General features: G+C 37.7%; 1 protein-coding gene across 2 annotated transcripts in view; it reads left to right on the top strand.

Annotated features, from left to right (window-relative positions):
- The first annotated feature begins 3,609 nt into the window (after positions 1 to 3,609).
- nSyb (neuronal Synaptobrevin) overlaps positions 3,610 to 26,938 on the top strand; it is a 70,505-nt gene continuing 47,176 nt past the window's right edge. Inside the window, exons 1-3 of one of the 2 annotated variants that reach the window (XM_065226136.1) lie at positions 3,610 to 3,811; positions 4,309 to 4,464; positions 25,437 to 25,462. In XM_065226136.1, coding sequence (XP_065082208.1) covers positions 25,437 to 25,462 — 26 coding nt within the window. In that variant the 5' untranslated portion in view covers positions 3,610 to 3,811; positions 4,309 to 4,464. The remainder of the gene's footprint in view (positions 3,812 to 4,308; positions 4,465 to 25,436; positions 25,463 to 26,938) is intronic. The other variant, XM_065226137.1, reaches the window with a different exon arrangement.

The following is a 26,938-nucleotide window of genomic DNA, read 5'->3' as shown; positions in this document are numbered from 1 at the left end:
TTCACATATATACCAAATTGATATTTTAAAGCAATAATCAAATTAAACAGACAATACATTAAAAGGCTAGTTGCCAGTTGCTTTAAAGGCTAGTTGCCTCCATAAGCGGACCCTCCGCATCCTAACTCTTCTGTTAATCCACTTAATGCTACTAGGCTGTCTAAATTTTCTTATTTAAGTTCGTTTGATGATTATGATATCTCTAGTCTAATTTTATAAATAATTGAAATCTCTAATCTACCTACCATGCTTAAGGAAGTACCTGCACTTGTGAATGTAATCTAAAATTTAACGTGTTTCAAGTTGTTTTTGACTTTGACCTATATATAATATATATTAGTTCATCCCAGGTCCCACCTTCAAGTGACTAAAATGCTTCACTTTGAAGTTAGTTTCCTAGCTGATTTTTAAATTACATAGGGCATATGCTTCAACTACGCTCACATGTTTCCACTATGTCGCACCACAAAAATACGTATGGTTATGTCACAATTAAAGCACGCCACAGTGGAAATCCCGAGCCATAGTTCAAACACTTATCCCAAATCAAAATGAAGCACATATAAGATTAGTTACAATACCATGTACAAAAATGGTGTTTAACATTGTTCCCTGAGTAACATCTCAATGAAAACAACAACGAAAGCTTGTCACGCAAGTAGAAGGAGCACTTAGGCACTTTCTGAAATATTTCAATAGTATTTTCCCTTGCAAACCCAAATAAATCTATCTGCGTAAAAATAAATAAAATAAGAGTGATTTGCGGAAAAACCCGCCAGTATCGCACCCAACATCAGTGCCTATACGTAAGCGTACTACAACGCGGCTCTCAAACAAAGGAGTAACAAGTGTGATACTATCACTTCAGGCTAGAACTTTGGTTCTCTCATGCAATGGTTCATCAGAGAGGGGAAGCTCAGTAATTTTCATTGCATGCTCATGATGCTATTTTGCCACGGCATGAGCCAACGATGCCGGACCTAAACCAACCGTCTCCAACGCTCCACTATGAAGCATAAGATTAGGCCCGCCCACCAACGTCCAGGTTAAAAAACTAGCCAAGGGGAGGGTACTATGAGCTTGAGTATTATTTGTATAATAATTATGAGCACTATACACCAACTATACAAGTGTGACCATGGATGTGCTTATAATTTATTATACAAATCTCGCGTAACATTTGAATAGGGCCTATGATCAAAATGTAAACAAACCGACTTTTGATACCATTCTGTAGCATTGGTAATTAGCTACCAGTCGTATAGGAATGTTCCGCATTATCGATAAAACTTGATAAAATAACTTGATTTTAAAAACGGCCGATCCACGAAATTTTCCCAATCATTCATGCTAAAACGGCCTAACCTCGGGCCTAACATACATTTTTTTTTTCGTTCGATGAGGTTCCATTCATAAGCCTAGCGACGTAGAAGGGCCGATGATTGAAAAATTTCAAATCAAAGCTAGGCCCTACTGCTTGAGGCAGGGCCGATGATTTATTTGACGTTAAGAAAAGGCTTAGCAAAGGGCCTACAATTTATGATGACAAGCACAACGGCTTAACAAAAAGGGCCTAACCATTTAAAGATTCACAAAAAGGCTTATTACTGTGATATTAAATTTTTATCGATTTTCATGTATTTTTGAAAACGTTTCGCATGTTTTGGATGTTGTGTACTGAGATATAGTTACTATTGTTATTGTGAACAATATAAATGCCTAAAATACTTCAATTTATTTATATAGGAATTAAATACTGGCGGAAAAATTTACAATTCATTTTCTGAATTGTTTACATTTTGGACATAGGCCCTTTTCAAATGTTACGCGAGAAATAATGCTCATGCTCATAGTTTGTCATCCAAGAGTGTACGCGGCAAAATGATGAGATTCTGCGCCCACTTGTGTGGGCTTTGCCCTCTTTGCCCAAGTAGATGTGGTTCCTCGTGTGATTCCTAAAAATCAATGTTGGACAAAATAGTTTGTTTTGGTTTCGAATAAGGAAAACCTTTTTTTGAAGAAATTAAAAAAATAACGAATAAACATGTCACTTGATATTTGTTGAGTGGAAAAAGACAGGAAACAGTTTTTTCTAATATGAACACGTTTTGACAAGGCTGCGCACGCCCGAGGATAGAGATTGCACCTTCCAATGGTGCTCAACGTGACATGATGCATATTTGGCGTTTCAGTCAAATATACCTGCATCGATAGTTCAGAAAAAAACTTGGTTTACACTAGAGTCGGTGTATAATGAGTCACGCCAAGAGTGAAGCCAAGTCTACCTATTGAACTGTCAAACCGGCTACCTATCGTGCAAAGTAAACAAACATTACGGTGCTATGAAAGGTCCACGAAAGGTATTGTAATAAAATATAAAATATAATCGAAGAAATGATCATCAACACGCAGTGAGCATTAAATTGTCATGGGATACGTTTGGTAATGATCAGTAATGAGAATTGCTACTATTTTTTGTTAAGATAATTTGACAAAGTCACTGATATAATGGTTTACTACAGCCGCTATTTTTTTTCTCGCTAGAAGTCATTTAAAGTTGATGTAAAAGTCCTCTGTTGCCAAGTGAAAAGAAAGGGAATGTTTCGAAAACCGTGATGCGAGTTCAACTGTTTTTCTCTTGGCGTGACTCATTATACACCGACTCTAGTTTACACCAGGTTGCCTTCCATTCATTTTGACTAAAAAAATGTTTTAAGAAATTACGGAATAATAAGACATAATGAAAATATTTTGATTATGTAAACAACAAGAAAAGATTGTTAAGTTTGTGTTTGACACATAATACCTGCCAATTTTGCTACATGAGAGTCGCAATAAGCGATTTTGTAATTTATCACACCCACTCTTCGCTCTTCACTCTTCGCGAAGAGGCGATCAGAAAAACGCTCATTGTGACTCTGTAAAAGCTAAATTTGCAGGTTTGATGTGTGAAACACAAACTTTACAATCTTTTCTTATTACTTACACATACAAAATATCATCATGATATCCTATTATTCTATAATTTCATAAAACATTTTTTTAGTCAAAATGAATGGAAGGCACCCTGGTTTACACTTTGAAACGTTGAATAAGAAAATATCTGAGTACAGCGCTTTAGTTCAACATATTTTTCACCCATTCAAAATAATTGACCTGTTAAACCCCGGACTTGAACCAGCCAATAAGCGAAGCTTTATCGAACAAATGTTCCATCCCCCCGTCGTTCTTTTCAAGCTTTCCAAAGACAACTGATTCATCGCCTTTGTACCATTTTCCAGCCCATCAACTGTGTGTGAGCCCCAATTCATGCCGTTGCCATTTCCCCATCTTATGGGTACCAGTTTTCCAACGCGTTGCACAATATGTGCGCAATACACGTGGAAAACGGTTCCCCAGCATGTCCCATCTGTTCCTCCCTAAAACCAGTCCCTACTAGACCCTCTCCACTCCCTACGATACGATGGGTGTTTGTACGGAACTGTCAGATGCTCGCTCGCGGAAAAGTTTTCCACTGCTCTTTTCCAGCCAGCGAGAGGGGTGGTGCGCACACTGGAAGAGCTTTCGCTGCGCTTCTGGAAGTGTGCCGTGCAAGAAAACGGACCATATCGTGTCCCTTTTCTCAAACGATCGTTGACCAAGCTGGCAGTCGGACACGTACCACTTTCGATCCGGAACGTCGCTGAAGAAGAATAGTAGCAGGAACAGGGAAAAGCCAGCGGCAGAAGAAGAAGCAAGAAGAAAAGTTTTCCCATTTCTTGCCCAGTTGGATCCATTGATTGGAAAATTCGGCCGAGAAACGAGCAAAAAAGTAAGAAATTGCAGTGTGGTGGATTGATTTGATTGGAAATTCGCAGGAAAATCGGATACCTCTGGAAGACTGGTGGAAGGATTTTCGGTCGGGTTTCGATTTTCGATCCTGCTGCTGAAAACGCTGTGGAAATGCGTTTTCAGCAGTTGGGTAATCCCGTATCGAATGGTGCCAGCGGTGAAAAATCTGGAGAAAAAATCGTTCCAAGGCGAATTTGCACCATTCAGAGCTCGGAATTAGGTTGGAAATTTGTAGGAAAATTCAGTCGTCACTGTGCCCCGTAGGTGTGAAAATTGGTGCTCCCATAAGAGTGAGTGGTGCATGTGACGTGAGGAAAAAAGAAAAAAGCTCATTATTTCAAAGTACACGGAGCACAGAGGAAAAGAAGCAATACGAAGTGTGCAAGCGCTCAAGCGAAAATAGTCAAATTTAATCTATATTGTGATAGAGAAAAAAAAGTTACCCACTATTGCTAAAGTGAAAAATTGGATTTTCAGCCGACACATTAGGATTACCAGTAGAGCAAGGCGGTGCACGCAGAGCAGAGGAGGGAGGAGAAGCAGCTAGCGAAAATTTCCTGAACGAAACCCGAGAAAGGATTTTGGATTTTCACACGCCTGCCCTTGTTACCTACACAGCAAAACACACAAAATGTAAGTCGAGAAGTATAGTTTGCTTGCCACTTAGCGTTTTACAGCCATTCAAACCAGTTCATTCATCAGCGCTAGATAAAGCTTCCAGTTCCCAGAAATAGAATGGAGCAAACAAACGCAAACGAAAGCTAAAATTACCATTCTTCGGACGACATTTTCTGGAAAATAAATCGCATTCATTAATACATCACAAAAGTCTCAACCAGCCCCCACCCCCAAACCTCTCCTACGGAATCGTTATTCACCCAATCCGTTCCTAGTACAAACTCTGTTATTGCTTCACCTCCTCAATCCCATCATCATGAATAACGTCAAGAAAAATAAAACACACAGTCATCATCGCAAAGTGAACCCCCTCTGCTATAATACTGCTCTGCTGTCCGACGGTTCGTTATTTTTCACTTTCCATTCATCCTCGCTTGCTTGTGCCTGTAGTGGTGCTGGGAAATCCTTGCTGGAAAAGGTGGGGAAAATCGAAAGCTCGCTCTCACCCTTTCCAGTAGGAGGGCAATATGCTCTCTGACAATTCTCGCCAATCTCTCACGTGTATCGTTGAGTTAAACAATGCTGTCCGGTGGCAAATGGCTAGAATGTCCCATGTGAGCGTTTTCAAATTGTTTATAATTACCATGGTTTCTTTGTTTACGATGTACGGGCCCAACCGGGAAATTTCATACAGTTTTGTTTAAAAGATATGTGAGATCTGTAATAAACCAGCGCGTGTACAGGTGGAGTAGTTGATTCGCATGAATTTTTGAAATCAGTATAGGTTTGAACAGGGAACAAATGCACCACGGGAAAAAAGGCCCGATGTGGTTTTTCATAGGTATTCCACTCTTAGTTGTGGGATTGTTCGTGCCGAAATGCTTGTTTAAGATTAAAACTAGCATTGTGGTTTGTCAAATTTATTAATTCAGCACGAGAATGCTGTGAAAAATCGCTTCGGGCATTTTGGACTGTTGTTCCCTACATGTCAGATCAGAAAAAAATCAGTCTTCAATTAGGCTTAGCTTAATCAAGTTGGGATGTTTCCCAACCCTTTGCCTTAATTACCAGCTGCATTCGACTTGAAAAGGTTTTATTTTAGTTACTGGCATGTATGTTTCGTTTTCAGCACTTTTAAAGTCTGACTTAAGGAGGATGTCCAAGGTTGCTTGTCAGTGAAATAAATGTTCATAAAATCAAAACAACATATGTTTGTTTTGAAATTTACATCGTTTGTAAAACGAATCGCAACTGGCACGCACGGTTTCTTGAGGCATACTGGCCCCAAATATCGATCAACAGTTTCTTGAATGATTCCAGAGTGTGACCTTTTGTGCATCCGATTTTACTACGCATGTATGGGGATAGAGAGATAGGGATTGAGATTCGGCGATGAAGCAAGCCATTCTTGTGATGATATGAAATGGGGTTAATTCTGGCGACACCACTTCTGTATTGCTTTTGATTGATGAGATGAGGTAGAATCCTGTTGAAAGCAGTAGTTTCTATCTGAAATTAATTTCTAAGCATGGAGCAACAAATGATTCTTCAAAACATGTTCAAAACACCCCCGATTCGATGAAAAGCAGTAGCAGCTTGACATTTCGTCAAATTCCACCCAAACCATCACTCTCGACACACTTTGGATCCGTTACACAGCTAACTGATCTTTGGGAATATCAACAAGCTTTGCTGCATATATTCGGTCATTCTGTTGGTTGTGAGTATCTTGCAACAGAAACATTTTTTCATAGGAAAAACCAAAATTCACAATCAGCGTATCGTTGCAATAGCTCCTTACTTCGAATCACTCTAGCCTTCTTCAGTTTCTTCATTAATCCATGTACTCGCTGTTTTTTTTTTTTTTTTTTTTTTTTTGTACGATTTGAGTTTCAAATCAGGCTTGACAATATTCTGCATCGATGATTTAGAAATATTCAAATCTTTGGAAAATATTTTGCGTATACGTTTACGTGACGTAGTGTGCGTACGATAAACGTCAGCAACCTCTATACACGGCTACACTAGCAAGGCTGTATTAGTGAGATCTTGCGGCAAGAAGTCAATGATTGTAGCGTAACTAATAGAGACCTCCAAGCGCAATCTCACGAAACCTAAAATCCAACATCCATATATAAAAATGAAGAAGAAGAAGAAGGAGAAAGGTATCGCGATATCGCAACTTAAAAAGGTAGCAAGCGGTCTCATGCACACTTTTGTGCATCTGGAGAACTCTATACACGGATAGAAATCTCCTTATACCTTTTGGCAAATTTATATTGCTGATTATTCATAAAATGTATAAGTCAACTAATAAGCAGACGCCTTGCAAAAAGTTAATGAAGATCATGTGTCAAATTAAATGTATAAGCGGTCACACATACACACTTAGAATTTTTACAGAAATCTGTAAAATTTTACCGAAATCTCAACAGCTGAACGTTTGGTAAACAGTTTTGCAGATTTCCTGTAATTTTTCACAAATATCTGTGAATTTTTCACAGATATCTGTAAATAATTACAGGAAAACTGTAAAATTGTTTACCGAACGTTCAGCTGTTGAGATTTCGGTAAAATTTTACTGAAATCTGTAAAATAATCTTAGTGTGTACTTTTTATGTATTCTTATACACTCATAAAATAAAACACATAACCAGTGGAAAATATCCATGTGAATTTCACATAACTTTCATGTGATCCCATAATTGGAAATTGCACCACTAAATCACATGAATGTTATGTGTCCAATGAAATCTATATGATTTCTCATATAGAATTTCTAATGCTATGTGATATTCAGGTAAAAGCCATTGTTTTTGTTTTTTGAAAAAAAAAATACTAAGTGCGTTCCTAATAGAAACTAAGTGAAAACTTTTTTCAGTGTAGGACCTATGTGGTTTGTCTTATGGAATGTAAAAGGCTGTATGCAGTGCGAAACCGAACTTTTTGTCAGTGCGAACCTCAACCTGAGGAAGGTTTTAAAACCAAACGATCAAATTGACGCTTGTCAGAAAACATGCAGAGCCGATCTTGATACCCGATCCAGGTTGGAACTGAATAATAAACACATACACATTTTGGTACATGAATCTTTACAAGAAATACCCAGTGACGAAAAAAACTGACAAGCAACCTTGGCCACATTGTAAATCTCAATCCTAAGATTCTTGAATATTTCACCCAACGAATCAGTCTACGGAAAATCTTCTCTCATTCCTCCCATCTACTCGCATCGCTCAACAGGGAATTTTCAAAATCTTCATCAATCTTGCTTTTATTTACTCAACGTATCGTAAACTGGAGGCAAATTGATCACTGTTTAACGTTAATACCGAAATAAATTTGTACAAAAAAAGCCGGCAGCTATGTGGACTTAGCCGCTCTACATGCTAACTTGTCATAATGGATAATTATTGGAAGGTCAATTTTTAATTAAATTTGAAAATGTCTATATGGCGTGAAATTAATTAACCCTTCAAATAGCATCCCAATGAATTTATAATAAATGTGCTTTATGAATTTGGGTTTCCTGAATCCGGATCAGATGTTAGAATCCGTAGGCGAAGTGTATTTTAAGCTAAACTGCCAGAAAATGTTTCTTAAAATACACAGTTACGCCTAAATGTAGGCAATTTATTTAAAAATCGTTTGAGATTTGACGAAAATCCTCTATTTTATTGATAGGTATTGGAAAAAAAATTGTTTCGTAAAATTCTAAATAATGTTAATGCTCTGACACATAGTTTAGTTAAAAGACCACTTCCAAGCTATATGGAACCTGTAACAAGTTTGTTCCTTAAAAAAATAGTTCCAAAAATTCAATATTTATTGAGCTAAACTTGTTCCAGAACCTTACACGGTAACCCCACGGTTATTTTGCCCAATATTGACTACAAAGTGAGCATTTTCGAAGGAAACTGGGACTACCCATTAAACCGAGTCAAATTTTACCCATTTATGAGTAATTACAACTACTAAAATGAGTAGTAAGTATTGATTTATGAGTAACAAATACTCATAAATGGGTAAAATGTTTACTCATTTAATGAGTAGTCCCAGTTTCCCTCGAAAACCATAATAAAAAATAATCATAGGCGAACGATAACCCAAATGGAACTATTCCACAAATGGTTTGGATGATTCCCGAAACACGTCGTTAAGCAAAATAACCATAACAATTTTATTAGGGTAAATATTGAGTCTTTTGTAGTCATTGTTGGGTATTTTGCGGTTACCGTGTACGGTATCAAAATAAAAATCGACAGTGAGCATTCATAAGGGCGTATACGCGATGATCGATTCTCTTCATCGATTTTCTCTTTTGTTAATAACTCGCTAGATTTAACGTTTGTCGGTGCGTTTGCTGTTGCTTTTGATAGCCACTGCAACCTGTTACAACTCTACATTGAATAAATTCTACAAAATTGTTGCGCTTAGCTGTAGCAATGCAAAGAGAAAATCGATGAAGAGAATCGATCATCGCGTATAGGCCCTTATGCATGCTCACTGTCGAAATGTTTCTTCGTGTACGAAAATCAGGATACATGGCATCGTTGCCTGCCATGATATCGTCGATTACGATGAGGAACAGAAGTGGTAATAATATGCATCCTTGCCTCACACCAGCGACTACCCGGATAGGGTCGCACAAGGCTCCGTTAAGCCTAGTATCGAAGACAACAAATCAAGAAGACTGGCAACTCTTCCATTTTCTCATACAAACGCTATGAGACAGGTACAATCGCGTCATCTGCCGCTCAAAGGTAACTGCTTCGAACGAATTTGATAGCAAAGATTACATCCTCAGAAGAAAGGTTTGTGTATTTGCTTATTTTTCTATGCGTTGCTTCCACATTCACTCAAGTGCAGCGCTACTGTATCTGTCGCTTGGATTCTGGCAAAGTTGCCAGTCTTCTTGATTTGTTGTTTTCGCTAGTATACAGATCGAAGCGAAACGAAAATTGAAGCACGCGAAAAATCATGAAATTTCGCTAGCAAAAATGGTTGTGAAAAATGTGTGTGGACATTAGATTTCTGTAGATCTGTTTACAGTTCAAAGCGAAATGAAAAAATTGCCAATTGCGTTTTTCACGTTGGTGAAAAATTTAGTATTTTGTATGAGGTTTTCGTTTCGCTTCGATCTCTATACAAGCCTTTATGCAGAACTCTGCACGTGAAAGCCTCAAACTGCACTTCGATGAGGTTGACGATTTTATTTGGGACTCTCTTTTACCTCAGGATGCCTCACAGATTCTCGTGACCAATTTGAAGACAATCGAAGTTCTTTGAAGACATTTAATGTTTTGTTAAGATTTTTTGAAAACGTGTTGAAATTTATAAAGATTTCCGTTTGATTTTTAAGCAGTAAAGTGATGATTTTTTCTTTGGAAATCATAATTCTGACTTCAAATTTTAAGCTCCTTCTTGAGGATGTTGATTAATGATGTTTGCTGAACTTCTACGAAGGTTCCTATACTTCCACAAAGTTTCTTGAACTTGTACCGCGTATCCCCTTATTCCCTTTCGCTATATGAATTTCCCTGAACTTGTGGGGAAACTTCTGGGAAGATCCTTCACCTTTTAAGATGATGTTCTCTCAACTGCGATTTTTTCCATAGCTAATACAAAGTTTTCAATACTTCTAGGAAGTTCACTGAATTTCTGCCTAGACTGAACTTGAACAAATTTCCTATAACTTACACAACGTACCCTGACCTCAACTTCCAGAAAGTTTCCTTAACGTCAACGAAGTTCCCTGAACTTTCTCCATAGTTTTTTCAAGGCTCTCTTTACTCTGCCAAGATCTCAGAACATCTATGAACTTCTCCAAACTTTCAAATAGACTCTCAAACTTTTTTTTAAAAAGCCGCGGATATTGTAGTGGAGCTCATAGCCTAGTCAGTAAAGGCACGGTATTACCAAGCCGGAGGCGGCAGGTTCGATTCCCGGTCCGGTCGAGGGAATCTTTCGGGTTGGAAATTTTCTCGACTTCCCTGGGCATAGAGTATCATTGTGCTTGCCACACAATATACAAATTCATGCATTGGTATTGGCATCGAAAGCTCTCAATTTATAACTGTGGAAGTGCATTTAGAACACTAAGTTTGAGAGTACGCAATAAGCTAATATGCGCTAAGCAATAAGCTTGAAATGCGAATAAGAAGAAGAAGGATATTGTAGTTGCTACTCCGTTGCGGATCAGAACAAGTGGAATTGCGAAAAGAACCACATATATGGCGCTTGGAATTAGCTTATCCATCTTCAATGTGCAAGTCCACTAATTCAAGCTTTTTATAGATCAGCACCAGCGCCGGCCACATTCACAGGATCTTTTGCGATGGTGAGGGATGATTAGTATGACTACCGTTGTTATAGAGACCGTGTTTACCTCTGCGTCCTACGATTGCCACTGGAAGGAAAGTTGTGTGTGGGTCAAATTATTTTTTATCTGGATTTACTGTGGTAAGTGATGCGATCGGTAAAGCAGATTTGTGTTTTGTTAATCTAATGGGGATAGAGAATTAGGCATAGTGACAAATACAAGGAATGGGACGGGCCTGGAATTGAACTCCCGAAATTCTGCTCAGTAAGCGAAACGGTAATCACTAAACTACCGAGCCTCGTCTTTCAGGAAAACTCTCAACCTTTTCTGCAAGTATTCCTGAAAATCTTGAAAGTTCTCTGAAAATAAGGTAAATCCGAGGGGGACGACTCTATCTACGCTGCAGGAAAGATTATGTTGTGCTGTAGCTAGCTGCTCGCACGCTGAGTAGATAGAAAGAAGATTGATGACGATTCTGAAGATTTCCTGCAAAAAGATGATGCTCGATGCAAGCAGATGCGAGAAATGCAAGAAGATTTTTCGAAAATTGATTCGCTAGTGTGAGATTTTTTGAGCATCTAAAATTGAGATTTACACACTTAAATTTTTTCGCCGAGATTCCAACAGCCGAGTAGTTCTGCAATTTATTTTGCTGAGATTCAGTAAAATTGCCGAGACTCAGCTAACAAATAAAATTTTGCTGAGATATCAGCTAACAAACAGATATTTTGCAGAGATATCAGCAAAAGTAAATGCCGAGGTAATCAGCTGTTGGAGATTTTACCGAGCTAGATTAAGTGTGTAGATGTGTCGCCCCCCTCGGGTAAATCACTGTGGAAAAATGGCTTCACTCGATGATTTCTCGAAACCCATGGCTTTCCCTAGCAAATCGACATCACCATCGAGTAACATAAAACAATGTAACAACTCAAGGCGGGCGTAACCGTCAACAATGCTGATGATGATACAGCATGCAACAACCACCTGTAGCATACTTGTCGGAAAACGGTTGTGCAAACTTCTATGTGAATTGTTTCAGTCACAATCAAGTGGCTGCAACTTTCCGTGATGGAATTGTGTTGCTTGGGGAGTGAGCGGATTGTGCTTGAATACGACTCATAGGCCCATGAGCGAGCAATTTTAATGACTGAAAATAACCTTAAAACGTCAAAAGAGCTCCATCAAAATCGTCGAAGTAGCCAAAAAACAAAATAATAAAAACAAAGCCTTCGTAACTCAAAATGGCCTGACACTCGCCATAGTTAGTCTTAACCGAGAAATGTCTTAAAAACGACAAAATGGCTTTAAAGGCACGAACATTTACTGGCAACTCCAAAATACATATCGGAAAGCTTGAATGGCCATTAGGGTGGTTAGAAAAAATATCGACTTTGCTCCACCATCATCCTCCCAAAATTTGAATTTATTTGGATGCGAATTCGTACTTACTATGGGAAAAGTGAACTTTTTGTTCTCAAAGTCCTAGCCTTTCGCCACTATGATTTACGGAAAAGGATGTTCTCTGTGTTATGTGAAATTTAATCAGCTACAGCTTTGCTGAAGACCACTTTTTGATTAGACTTCAAGGTAATTAGTTATTAATTGATTTCGAAACCGATAATATTCTGATATGATTATTCGACTGCTTTCAGGGCAACACGGCATCTTACACTTATGGGAACATGCATAAATGACGTTGTATCTGAGGGGGGTGGGGGGAGCTTCAGAAGTTGTGAGCAGGTATAGCAAAATTTAATATGAGGGGTAGTGGGGGGGTCTAAAAATAGTCAAAAAATATGATACGTCATTTTATGGATGGTCCCTATGACAAAGTAGCTTGAATTTTTTGCCCTACACGCTATTTCAAAACTACCCAAATTTGGGTATTGACATGAATCCGAACGACGTTGTTCATTTGTCAACTTGTCACTCCCAACACAGTTGACCCATTTTTGGGTAGGTTCAGTTTTGGCCGATCTGGGTGGATTCTACCCAAATTTGGGTAGTTTTGAAATAGCGTGTATCCTTCGCGCAAAGCACATCAATGTTACTGAGCATGTCACTAATTATTAATTAATTATTCTGACGTTCAACGTTTGTAGTCTTGAGCAAAGCTGGGGAAATTTCACATTAGTACAGATAGCAAACTTTTTCAGATAGCGCCGCTATCTGACTAGCAAGATATTTGAAACTTTCGCGCTTTCTCCACTGCTTGCCCTGCTACCGTAAAGTTGAAAGGGTTGTCCGTGTTGACTTCCAACGATCTGGTCTTGTTGACGATGATATATCAGAGCGCCTCCAAAGTCACAATTTTGGTTTTATGATAGTCCATGACTTGTACAATGTTTCAGAAACTCGATAAAATTTGCATCAATTGCATCAATTTGCACGTGTAAGCCTCATCACAGACAAACATACGTAATTCTTTTTCCTCAATCGTCGTACACGCGGTTAACGTTCAATTTAAATATAATTAGTTTCGCTCGCGAATCCCCCACCACTGCGCTGGAGTCGGATCCAGTGTTGCCAGGTATACCGATTTATCGGTATTTATACCGATTTCCGAACTAGATACCGATATACAGATAAGGTTCCTCAGAATACCGGTTTTATACCGATTTATACCGATTTTTTTTAAATAATCAAAATGATTATTGCCTGCTCGCGCTCGAATTTTGGAGACAATTATTGTGAAAGACTTGTATCTTTTTGAATAACTCAAATTTTTTAGGCCTTTAAAATAAAAAAAAAAAATCATTTTATGGATACTCTTTCGATTAATGTTTCAATTTCCTCACCGTTTTTGGCTACCCATGAATCGATAAACAGTAGATGGCTCTTTCTGATAATTCTGATTCCTATCGGAAACTTATTTCGACTTCCCTTGGAAGCTTCTTCAGCCTTCGCTCGAATGATTCTTCCATCTTCTCCCGCCAGTTTTTTTTTTCAACTTTCCCGGAACTTCAGGGATGCTTCCAGATTTTGATTGCAGATCCAAACTAGCTGCAGGAACTTTTAAGAAGTTCTGAAACTTCGGAAAAGTTCAGACTTTTGAGTAAGTCTCGATAAATTAAAGAATGTTTCAATAAATTCTGTTAAAATTCTAAAACCCGGTCAAGCGAACTCCAGTGAACTTAAGGATACATCATAAATATTTTGGATGCTTTACAAGTCCAAAGAACTTCTGGAAAAATTAAGGTTTTCAGAACAGTTCCATTAGTTTCAGGAGAATTGAGAGAACTTTAGGAAGCTCCGAGATCGTAAGGACAGATCAATAAATGAAATTTTAAAGGAGTTCCGAGAAACTCAGGCAATTTTCGAAAACTTCAGCAAAGTTCCGAGGGGTTAATGCAAATTTAAGAAACGTAAGGGAAGTTACATGAACATAAGCACATTGTGAGAACATTTTATGGGAAGTTCCGTGCTTATTAATGGCAGTGTCGATATTTTTTTAAAATTAGAAAAATCGGAGGATCAGAGAACTTCAATGCTGATGTTACAATAAATTCAAGAAAATTGTGCGCTTAAGAAATTTCGTAATTTTCAAAAAAGTCTAGAGACCTTCAAAGTTGATTAGAGATATTCCGGTAGTTTCATTATAATTAGGGAAGTTCCAAGTATTTCAAAAATGATCAGAGTACTCCAAAACAGCATAAAAACCCTAAGTACATTTCAGGAATGTCCTAAAAACTTCAGGGGCATTGCGGGGTCTTCAGGGATATTTTTGACCATTTGGAAAATTTCTGGATCATTAGAATATCCCCCAGGAGCTCTTTCTTCCGGAATTATCTCCTTGTTTCTTTCGACTGTTCCGTAAGCGCTATAGCTTCCGACTTTCTCCAGAATTTTTTTTCCAATATACCTTAGGAATTTTCTGCCTGCGTCTCCAGGAAGTTTCTTCCGTCTTCTCCTGGAAGTTCAATTAATGTTCTCCCAGAAATTTCTTTCGCCTAGTTCTGGAATTTTGTCCAGTTGTTTTTTTTTTACTTCTATTGGAAGGTTTTTCCGAGCTTCTTCTGGCTTCCCCTGGAAATGGCTTCTTCTGGAATTTACTTCCAATTTCCGAAACTATTCTGCCTTCATTTGAATGTGAAATCCGATTTTTTCTGAAGGTTTCTTAAAATTTTCGCCAGAAGTTTCTCAATTTATGTCTCAGAAGTTCCGCGGATGTTTTTCCGACTTCTCTCAGAACTTTCCTCAAATTTCCTCCAGGAAAACTTATTTCTTCTCTCTCTGGATGATTTTCAGCTTCCTCCAGAAGCTAATTCAAACATTCCCCGGAGTTTTCTTCCGGAATTTTCCAAGCATAGTTCAAAAGTTAAAAAAATAAAATATAAAAAAAAATTAAAACCTTTGATACCGATAAGCTTTAAAACATCCTGGCAACGCTGGTCGGATCATTTTGACGTTTCTACACAGCTAAAAAAAAGTAGTGTAAATTTCCGTTACTATGATGCACATAAATGGAGCGTCATATATCATACAAGTTTAGATTATAGATCGTGTAAATTTATGAGACATGTCTCGATGAACATTTCAAATGGTCCTATCTGCTTTGATCGATTCTCTTCATCGACTTTCTCTTTCGCTAATAACTCAGCTGCAAAACCTTTCCCTGTTGTATTTGACGTTTTGGACGCTAGATAAGAACCTCCTTTATCAAACTATGTGGTAGAATTAGCGCGAAATCTGTTTGCATAGCAGTGGTTATGAAAAGAGAAAGTCGATGAAGAGAATCGATCAAAGCAGATAGGACCATTTGAAATGTTCATCGAGATGTCATTCAATATTCCACATATTGTATGCAACTTTCCACTTTTGTTTGCAATATTTCTTGCAAGCTGCTAGTTTACGTGAAAAGGAAGTTTACATGTATGAATGTTTGCATGCATGGATGTTTACATCGCCAGTAAAATTCAGAATTTTTTGGTGTTTATATGTTCTATAGAACTTGTATGCAACATTGTTTGAGATTTAGCAAGCAAGCTTTTTTTCCGCGAATCCCTCGCGAGCTGTCGTTAGTCAATTCAGACGATATTATTAAGGAAAAATAATGTAAAGAAATACGTCTGTTTGTCTGTGATCTTATGCTGCGCTTCGATGACGTTGACGATTTTATTTGGGCCGCCTCACAGATTCTCGTGACTGAGCCGTTCGAAACCTTTTTCGCAGACTTGGTGGTGCACCAAAGTTTCATCGGACAGTTTTTATCGTGGTTCACTTAAATGTGGCTGATGAATGTTCAAGAACCAATGTGACGAAGAAATTAGAACATTTAACCTAAATCGTGTATTGAAAAATCGTGGTGAATCGTGGTTCACCGCGGTTCGTTAATCTCTTCGTCAAGTTAACATTTCCTGCAGAAAATTTGAAAAGCTTAATAAATAGTGTCGTATAAAATGCAACTGCATATACGTTGATTAATTACACAATCTGTATAACTTCTATGTTAATCTGTAAAGGAATCTTACGATCTCCGATTGGGTGTAGAATTTTATGAGGACCGAAGCTGTGACTCCTTCTTCCTAGTGGACAACCAAGCCCAAATTGGCAAATATCAACTTAATTTTAACACTGGGCTACCTACTATAAACTTTACTAAACCCCATTCAAAAATCTTCATACAACCCCATTGCAGAATCTTGTGAAGTGATGCATTAGCAATTTCGCATATCTTTTTTACAAAACTGAAATACAAGCTTAACACATTTCGTTGCGGTGTAGCAAATGTGACAAACTCTTACGAAGACATCGTAATGTTGAATCTATTTTCCCGGCATTAACAACAAGAGATACCAAAGTAAATGTCAATAAATGTCCCGAAAACAGACATTCTTGCCAAAAAAACAACAAAACTTGACATAAAATGAGCACATCGTTCCCATCGCACTTCCCTCACACCCCAACCACAAACAATCAATCTTCATAATCATCCGAAGCCGGTGCAAATATCACGCAGTTACATGAATCACTCGTTCATAACAAGTCCATTGCAACTACCTTCTACCATTCAATCGATAAAGGTGCACTGCTACGAGCGACGAAAAAAGGGGCAGAAATACTTGCTCTTCACCCAACTGTTCTCTTCAATGTGTGTATCTTTTTATATTCAAAAGTAGATAGGGTAGATTTGCCAGTTATGGCAATACGTTCCCATTATGGTGTGTTTCAATTGGAACTGTTACATGTACCCTACCGTAGCCCTAAGTGTTGAACGGGGAAATAAGCCCTGGAGAATATGCGTCACTGTCCGAGTACAGTGTATGGTGCAGTATACAGAAGCTATAAATATAAGGGGAAAACATATTCAGGACGACGCCGCCAAAATGACGTCTCGCGAAATGCGCTTCCCTTAGATACTTGGATATACCTACGTACAGATATATGTCCAAAACACAGTACTGATAGGTATCTACTTGCGATTGCGACCGTCGCTCGAGGACATTTAGGACAAAGGACAAAGAACGACTAGGATATCCTTTTGTGCGTTTCCAAGTTGAACGTTCCCCCGGATGCGGCGAAATAGGGCCACACAAAAACTGACCCAAATTCAACGCGTTTCCCATGGGCCGTTGAGTTTTATTGCACGTCTATATACTGCTCCACTGTACCAGTATCTGCGTAATTTTCGAGGCTATCTTCGGAAATATTGCAAATTCAGAGAAAATTTAGCATTACACATTTTTTTCTCTGGACTGGCAATACCGTCTTCAAGATGAAATCAAACAGTCGAATAATCAAAGCAATCCGTTGATTTCATCCTGACGACTGCGTTGCCGAAGATAACCTCCGAAACATTACACAACATTTAGGAAAGTGTCAACACGTCATACTCAGCTGTCTACGGTCGATTTCATAGTCTCAATGCTCGGCTAATGCATTATTGATCCGACTGAATGTCTGAAACGAGCCATTGACAGATGCTCTCATAGGCGGGCCGAGCAGGCGACATGCAAATATGTACAGTGCGGATCGAAATAATAGCAGCGCCGTCTGATTATCACACGAACTGGCCGACTTTGACATTGTTGTAACCTATTGAGCTCAGAAGTTTAGCACACGTTGCTATTATGCCGAACAGCACTGTGTAGGTACACGTGGGCTGGTAATTAGCAAAGACACGAATACCAATCAACATCATGATTAATTGCTTGGACACATTTGATTTCGATTCCATCGACCGGCACTAGGAGGAATCAATCATAATCTGTCGAAAAAGGGAACTTTATCGAGAAAATTATCGGGCGTCTCCATTGAAAATCGTAATCAACAGCGGACAGCCCTTGGTAGGCGTGTCTACATTTTGCGTTCAGAAGCTGTCTTGTGCATTACACGTTTCACAAAGAAGTTCATTGCGAACATTAGGGTGGTTCAAAGTATTCATTTCGCACCATACATGCCAATCAATTCCAATTTTAATCTGGCCCCTGGTCCTTTGAAGTTTATGCGGGAATTACGATTGAGCAACGCCAAAAAATGTCAGTTTTGTCTCTTTGAATGAAACATTGCTCACATGTTCGCTGCTACGGTTGCATTTTTCATTTGCATATGATTTTTTTTCTAAATAAAAGCTTTTGAAAAGGCGTATTAAAAAATATATTATATTAAAAAAACGTCATAACATGAAAATGATTGATCTGATCAAAATGACATCTGAGAAAAAGTTGTAGGTAATTAAATGTTCTTTGAGAAAAAAATTGCTTCGAAATAGTAATAACATAAAACGTTTATTTTTATACATAGAAAGCAGAAGTACTGCTCTAAAATGTGGTAGAGAGTTTAAGCTGGTAACTTGCTTGAAAAAAATCTATATTTTTTTTTAATTTTTGTTGATTTTCACAATTTAATGAAATTGCGTATTTCTTAGTAAAATAATAATTTATTTCGAATCTAAGCATAATTTTTGTTAAATTTGCTTTGTTAATTTTTTTCCTAGTTTAGCCGTTCTCTAGTTAATGCGAATTTAAAAAATAATAATTAATGATTTTCATCATTTTAGACCATTTTCAAATGTTAGTTGCGATGTCCAGCAACAAAATGTTTTTTTCAAATAACATACAATTCATTCTCATATATGGTGACTGTCAGACTTACCCGTTTCTATCTTACCAGCTTACACTTTTCACCAAATTTGAGGGCATTACTTCAGCTTTCGATACAAAAAAATATATAAAAATCGAAGAGGAAAATGTTTTGAGATAATAAAAGTTTAATGTTTTTTTTACTATTAATTTACTGAGGTTTTTTTAAATAACATTTAATTACCTACAACTTTTTCTCAGATGTCATTTTGATCAGATCAATTATTTTCATATTGTGATTTTTTTAAATGATCCTTTTTTTGAACACACCTTTTTTCAAAAGTTACCCTGGAAAAAAAATCATGCGTAAATGAAAAATGCAACCATTGGTAGCAGCAAACATATGACATGAGTAATATTCCATTCAAATAGGAAACACTCATGTCCAACCGGTTTGCGTTTTGGGCTGGAAATGCTCTGTTGGTAAAAGTGTCCTTGTTGTTAACCCGTAAAGTACCAGGACGAACGAATTTTTTTCAACAAACTCGTTCTCAGCAATGCCTCATCCGATTTTCATAAAGTTGGATTTTTATTCAAGGGGAATAGTTGAACTAACTTTTGGCGTACTTACCACCCTCTTAGAACCCTCCTCGTTCTTGGGAGATGTAAATATGTCTGTGTTTTTTTGAACTTTTTCAACCAATTTGACCAAATGTTTTAAATTTTTAAGCGAATCGGTTGTATGGTGCAGCAAATGATATCAGATAGATGAAATATGATTAATAAGACTGTATTTAGATATTTCCATAACGTATAGCTACGATATTATCGGTTCCGGGAGTCCCGGAAATCGGTACTGTAGGACATCGTAATATCTCAGGCAAAAGTATCTTGTGGCATGTCAAATCATGGCATATAGGTAGAATCAAGTGAATGAAGATGATTTGAGATGATTTTGGCCAGTTTGGCATCGGTTCCGGAACGCGGATCTGTGAATTCCGGCAAACTATGATCAATGAAATCAAGTTGTAGTGTATCTGATGACATATGGGCACATTGGCATCGGTTCCGGGAAATCCGTGGAATCCGGTTTTATACCCCACTGTAACATTCGCGATATAATAATCATGTTGCATATGAAATCATGTTAGCATGATAAGATAAGGCCAATAAAGATTATTTGTGGTGATTCCTTTGGCATATGGTCACATTGGCATCGGTTCGGGGATTCCGGAATTCCATATCATAGATTCCACAATACGATACGGTAAGGGGGGATCTTGTAATCCGGTTTTTTTTATTTTTGTCTTCCTTGATTTGTTTTCCGTGCTGAGCACCAATGCTACCGATGCCAGAGAGGCAGCTCCCACACCTGGACCCTACCACCTATCGACCCATCAACTCATGAACCGGGGACCAACGGCTTTACTTCCCTTCAGAGAAGTGATCAGAGATGTTATGCCTCAGAACATTCCGGCGGCGCCGACTGGGATTGAACCCAGGCCTGCTGGGGTGAGAGGTAATCACGCTTACCACTACACCACCGGCGCCGGTGTCCGGTTCTTTAGGCCATAGTCATATTTGAGGAAAATGAATCATACTGCATATCAAGTCATAGGATATGGCCATGAACGAATATTTCAAATAATTTCATTGTCATATAGACACATTGGCATCTGTTTCAAGGCTTACAGGATCTGGTTCAGTAAATTCTGGATTATGCCTAGAAATGATATATTTGAAACTACTATATCGCGCGGTATGTAAAATCATGCATGTTCAGCCGACGTGAATATTATAAGGGGTAATGCATATATTATGTCACACCCTAAGGGGGGAGGGGGGCGTTGTTTGATTTTGTGACAAGCAATGCATTAGGTATAGGAAAAACGTGACGAAAGGGGAAGGGGTTCGTTTTAGCGTGACATAATAAATCGATCGCTCCTAATGCAAATAATCTGAGGACAGTAGCCACTATCCAGGATCTGATCATGGTGCTCCGGAAGTCATTATGAACTAACAGTCCTAGCTAAAATATTCCAAAGAGTATGACCATCAACAATCTGATCCAGGTTTTCTGGAAAACATTCTAGCCCAATAAACGAGGCTAAAATATTTCATAGAGCGCAAAAAATCAAACTACCATAGCAAACCCATGTGAATATTACAATGCCAATCATTCAGGAAATTGTGAACACATTCCTTCATACGGGATCTGATCCAGGTTCTCCGGAAGTAATTTTGAACTAATGGTCCTGGCTGAAATATTCCCTGGAGTGCAACATAACAAGCCCAAGTGAATATTACAACTCCACCGTTTCAGCTGATTACTGGGGTTAGTAAGCAACTGTCCAGTCGCGTCTTTCATAGGCATCTTTGGATTCATCCTTGTTCCAATCAGACGTCGTGATATAGCGCAGAGGAGGTTGATATGGCATTCTCTCCTTCGTCGGTCAGGGAGTCCACTCACACTCGCTTGTCCCATCTGCAATTGCGGTTTACTCCCTTCTCTAGAGTCGACTACAGTTGACAGACTTCGTTGTTGGCTCCTCTGGTTCTCACCCGCTCTATCGCGGTTTTTGCTTCTCTACGCTCCACAATATTATGCCAGATTTAATCCATGATCCACTGTTTTTCATACTTTTTCATACAAGCGATCATATGGAAAACGATTAATTTAGGCAGGCAAATTATCTAAAATAATCGTAGGCGTAGGCGGTAGGCAAATTATCTGAAATAATCGTTCATTGCCATATCCTATGATTTGATATGCAATATGATTCCGGATATAATAGGATTTCCCGGAACCGATGCCAATGTGCCCATATGTCATCAGATACACTACAACTTGATTTCATTGATCATAGCTTGTCATTTTGGCATAATATGACAAATTATATCCCAACAAACCGTTTGCCAGAATTCACAGATCCGCGTTCCGGAACCGATGCCAAACAGGCCAAAATCGTCTCAAATCATCTTCATTCACTTGATTCTACCTATTTGCCATGATTTGATATGCCACAAGATACTTTTGCCTGAGATATTACGATGTCCTACAGTACCGATTTCCGGGACTCCCGGAACCGATAATATCGTAGCTATACGTTATGGAAATATCTAAATACAGTCTTATTAATCATATTTCATCTATCTGATATCATTTGCTGCACCATACAACCGATTCGCGTAAAAATTTAAAACATTTGGTCATTTGGTCAGACATATTTACATCTCCCAAGAACGAGGAGGGTTCTAAGAGGGTGGTACCTACGCCAAAAGTTAGTTCAACTATTCCCCTTGAATATAAATCCAACTTTATGAAAATCGGATGAAGCATTGCTGAGAACGAGTTTGTTGAAAAAAATTCGTTCGTCCTGGTACTTTACGGGTTAACCTCTTCGTAGACTTTTTTTTCCATCGGGCATTGTGGGTACCTAAACATGATATCTGTACTTTTAGGAAATTTACTCATCTACAACTTTGCTGAAGACCACACGGCCAACAACAACAACTCAGCGACTGAATTCAATTGACTCACAGCATTTTCTTTCCATACGAAATTTACTGATATTTGGGAAAACCTGCAGCACCATCGAAAAATTGTCTGTTCTAGAAAAGATTGACAGTTTCCTATGGGACTTTTCGATGGAGTGAAAGGATAGTACCATAGAGGTAACTCTAAAACTAGAAGGTCCCGAAGAAACGTGCTCAACTTTTTGGCTCATCTCTGGTACTATCTTCGGTCCCTAGCTAATCGATTCACCCCTAGAAACATAAAAAAATCCAATAACCCCTCATTTTATCTGTCAAATTTTCATAGCAAATCAAAACAAACATCGTGTTGTACTAGAATTTTGACTTGAATGGGGTACGTTAATCATTTGCTTGGGACCAAGGGATGGTCCATTAATTATGTCACGCAAATTTGGCCCATTTTCAACCCCCCCCCCCTTTTGTCACATTTTTTGTATGAACCTAATTTATTTTTTGTATGGCTCGTCACAGTTTTCAAACCTCCCCCCCCTCCCCCCTAAATGTGAGACATAATTAATGGACGACCCCCAATAGGCTAGTCAAGTAGTGAGCCAATTTAAAATCGCTAGTTTTGTACTGATTGTTGATAGTACGAAGTCCGCCATGGAGTAAAGAGCTGCAGAGTCGCCGTCAACGCCAATGTTGCCTGCATAATCAGTTGAATGATCATGGCAGATGATCACTATAGTCGCTATATTCATAGTCTGGCGGATAGAATTTCGATTTATCAAAAAGCTGAACCAATTCAATATATTGTAGACCAACAATTTAAAAGGTACTATCAACTTTTATAAACAAAACGTTGATATTATTAGCATCATCGGATAGGGGAAACTTTCCCCAACCCAAAGATGGTATTATTTTGCGTAGGCGTGTCTTGAGTCACGAGACAAAAAGTTCCGAAGTTTTGTTCGCAATAACTGATGTGCTCTTTTCTGTTGTTGGTCGTGATTTGCTCGAGTAGTTCCGCTATTTGACAGCTCAATTGGTTCCCGAGAATCTATCCGCCAGACTATGAATATAGCGACTATAATGATCATCTGCTATCATTAACAACTGATGTTATTCATTCGAAAAGTGCACGGCCAACAACAACAACTCAGTGACTGAATTCAATTGACTCAGAGCATTTTCTTTCGATACGAAATTTACTCATATTTGGAAAACCTGCAGGAACCTGTGCACTTTTCGAATGAATAACATCAGTTGTTAAAATAGAGCTAATATACTATAGAAGAAGAATAACGCTGGTGTTCCCTTTGTTCCGATGTTGAATAATATCGGGTACAGAACTGTCAAACTGCATAGTTTTTTCTCGTTTTGACAGTTGTGTCCATATTGAATGTAAGGAAAAAATGTTACGACAGTGACGGCAGCGCTATTCTTCCTCTATAGTTTATTAGCTCTATTGTTGTTAATGATAGCAGATGATCATCTGCCATGATCATTCAACTGATTATGCAGGCAACATTGGCGTTGACGGCGACTCTGTAGCTCTTTACTCCTATGGTAAAATCCATAAGCAAACGTCAGACTGTGCGTGAAACATGGCGGACTTAGTACTATCCTTTCACTCCATCGAAAAGTCCCATAAGAAACTATCAATCTTTTCTAGAAGAGACAATTTTTCGATGGTACTTATGGAGCATTTTATGAGAAGTTTCTAATTTAACTCATTAATGAACTTTGACAGGAGGCGGTTACCTAACAGCTGTGAGAAGCAACATCAAATTCTGTCAGGCAAACCAGCTCCTGTAATTTCTTAAAATGTACTATTAAGTGATGAACTTAATTTTGGGACGGCCCCGACTTCGTTGTTTACCTCTCTGTTCAAAGTCACAAGTACAAGTATCATTCCCGGATAGGTCACGAATTAAAATTTAAATAAAAAAAAAAACAGCGTATTGTTATGCCGTTTATTTGAAATAATGAACTTTGGCAATAGACTCCTCTGACGTTTGTGAATTGCACAAGTATTAGTGCAGAAATTTGGGTAAATTCAAAGGTTTTCTTGCACTAAAACATATAATTTACCCCGAGTTCTGCACTAATACTTGTGCATTTCACAAAAGTCACAGAAGTCAGCTTTCAGCTCGTTCTTTCAAATTTGGTTTTCAAATGACTTATTCAGATGACTGTGTCCATGATTGATTTTACTTTGATTTAATTTGATACTTTCATTTGATATTTTGATCTTTGAAATCGACCCAAATGTTCAAAAGTTATAAATTTTTGAATAAAGTAAATTTTGAAAAAAAAACGAATATTTGAACCACCCTAACATAGAAATGGTCACCCTAATTATAAAAAAAAATACTGGTCTAATATTTTGCGATAACGAACAAAACTACCAATTTTTAAAAGAACCACTAACCACTATTTCGTTTTGCTATGGAATGGCTGATTGTACCAAACTATCTGAAAGAACAGTTCATGTTTAATGTTTGGGAAAAACATAATTTTATTGAGTATTTTTTATTCTTTTTCATCATGAGAGTTATTTTAGATACTTGAAATTTACATTCAAAACATTTAGGTTTAAAAATGTACACATCGAACTTTGAAAAACTTGTGAGTTCCGGAATTTTTAGATTTTATGAGAAAACAAAATAGTAGATTTTCTTACTTTATACAAGATCAGTTCTTTCGAATTTTTTGGGAAACTAAGATAAACAAATGAAAAAAATTAAAATGAAAAAAATATCAATGCAATTTAATCTTCTTTAAAATGCAATAATTCTAAAAAAACAGTTTTGGGAATCCAACCTTAAGTCCTTTCGACTTTTTCTCTATCGACTATTTGACATTTGTACATTCATAAATTTCACAGGTCCACTGCAGTTTGTGGTTGATAAGTTGAGTCACCCATAATACACACCACAGACATCAAGACATCTATATCAACATCTATCCCAACATCGCAAACCAATATTACAACAGTTCCATTCCTACGAACCAACATATCCAACACAGAGCTGACACTAATCTATACAAACTTTTCCTATATTCTCTCTCTCTCTCTCTCTTCCTCTATCTTACTTCCGTTTCCTGTGAACACACTAAACACCGTTTTTTTGGTTTCGTAAAACATGTATTTGTAACAAAAGATGAGCGCTGAACCACCAGCAGCAGAGTAAGTTTTACATTACAAACAATCAGCCTCCGGTAGGAAGGACAGAATAGAAAACATAGCTTAATCTTTACAAACAATTTTATCTATATACTGATATATTTTTTTCTTTATCTGTTAATTCGTTAAAACACTAGCATGCATGCGTTTGCGTTTATTGTTGAATTTGCTTTCAAGTAATCAGTTTCGCTTTCAACAATACTAAGACGAATGTACACAGCAAAAGTTGGTCACAGCTGTCATATCAACTACCGAATGTAAGCCTAGTATGTCACCTACTCTTGAAAAAAAATTTGGCAGCACATCCATAAATTGATCAAAACTTTTCTATTTAGCTGCTGTTTTAAATCCTTAGCTGTCACAAGCAGGCATGGAAAAACATTTACAACCTTTTTCATCAAAAAATTCCGTAAAATGATGTGTGAAGCTTTGGTAGGTTTTTATGATTAACTACAAGTTTTGTCAACAATTCAAATCTGTATCTCGTATGCATGATGAATCAGAGCGAACAGAACCTACCATTGTTTTTCAGTGAATGTATTACCTTCACTAAAAACAATAACAAGTTCTGCCAGCTCTAGTTCGTCATGCATAAGAGATACAGATTTGAGTTATTCAGTTGTTGTAGTTAATCATACAACCTACAAAAGCTTCATACATAATTTTACGGAATTCTGTTGAAGAAAAAAGTTAGAGGCAAATGAATGTAAATGAATGTACGAAATCAATGTAAATGATTTTCCATGCCTGTTCACAAGAGCTTGCTACTATTACAGGTTGTGGCTTGTCACAACATCTAAATGATTGCACAAAGGCTTTGTGCAAAAATTCATTGACAGTGAGAAGGTTTTTGAGATAAACCAATTTTTTCATCGACCAACTTTTGCTATGTACATCCTTTAATCCACCATACGTTACAGTCTATACATTCAGATTTTCATATTTTACGATCAATGATACCCTTACATAATAATCCGAACAATTAATATTGCTCAACACATATTTCTATGGATAAAAAAATAATAATGAGTTGCGTCCAACCGAAGACAGCATATCCAGAAGACTGGTTACTCCTATGCTTTCTTATACAAACTCTAGAAGGCCGCTGAAAGTGTTGCTTCGAGGGTCAGGATCCACACACATACTTTAGTTTACCGAAGTCAAAAAATTTACTGAGTTTTTAAGTAACTGAGTTTTCAGTAATCAATCCCACGTTTTGATTTTACTGAAAACTCTGTAAATTGTCTAAAATATGAACTGTCAAAAAGAACCGTAGTATTCAGTAAATATTGTGGGCTTTCTCAGTAATTTATTTGATTGTTTACTAGTTTTTACTGAGTTTTCCGGTAATTTTTTGTCGGTAATTTGGCGATAAAGTCATCAGATTCGTGGAATAATTTGCGTGCAAAGGAAAACGAAAAAAAAATCAAAATATTTCACGCTCAATTTGAGCACAGACAAACAGACGTAACTCTTCAT

This window comes from Ochlerotatus camptorhynchus, unplaced genomic scaffold (assembly GCF_037179485.1).
Source record: "Ochlerotatus camptorhynchus isolate MF236.1 unplaced genomic scaffold, CSIRO-AGI_Acam_v1.1 ptg000244l, whole genome shotgun sequence".
In the NCBI taxonomy this organism is placed as follows: domain Eukaryota; kingdom Metazoa; phylum Arthropoda; class Insecta; order Diptera; family Culicidae; genus Ochlerotatus; species Ochlerotatus camptorhynchus.
This window is presented reverse-complemented; position numbering and strand designations above follow the sequence as displayed.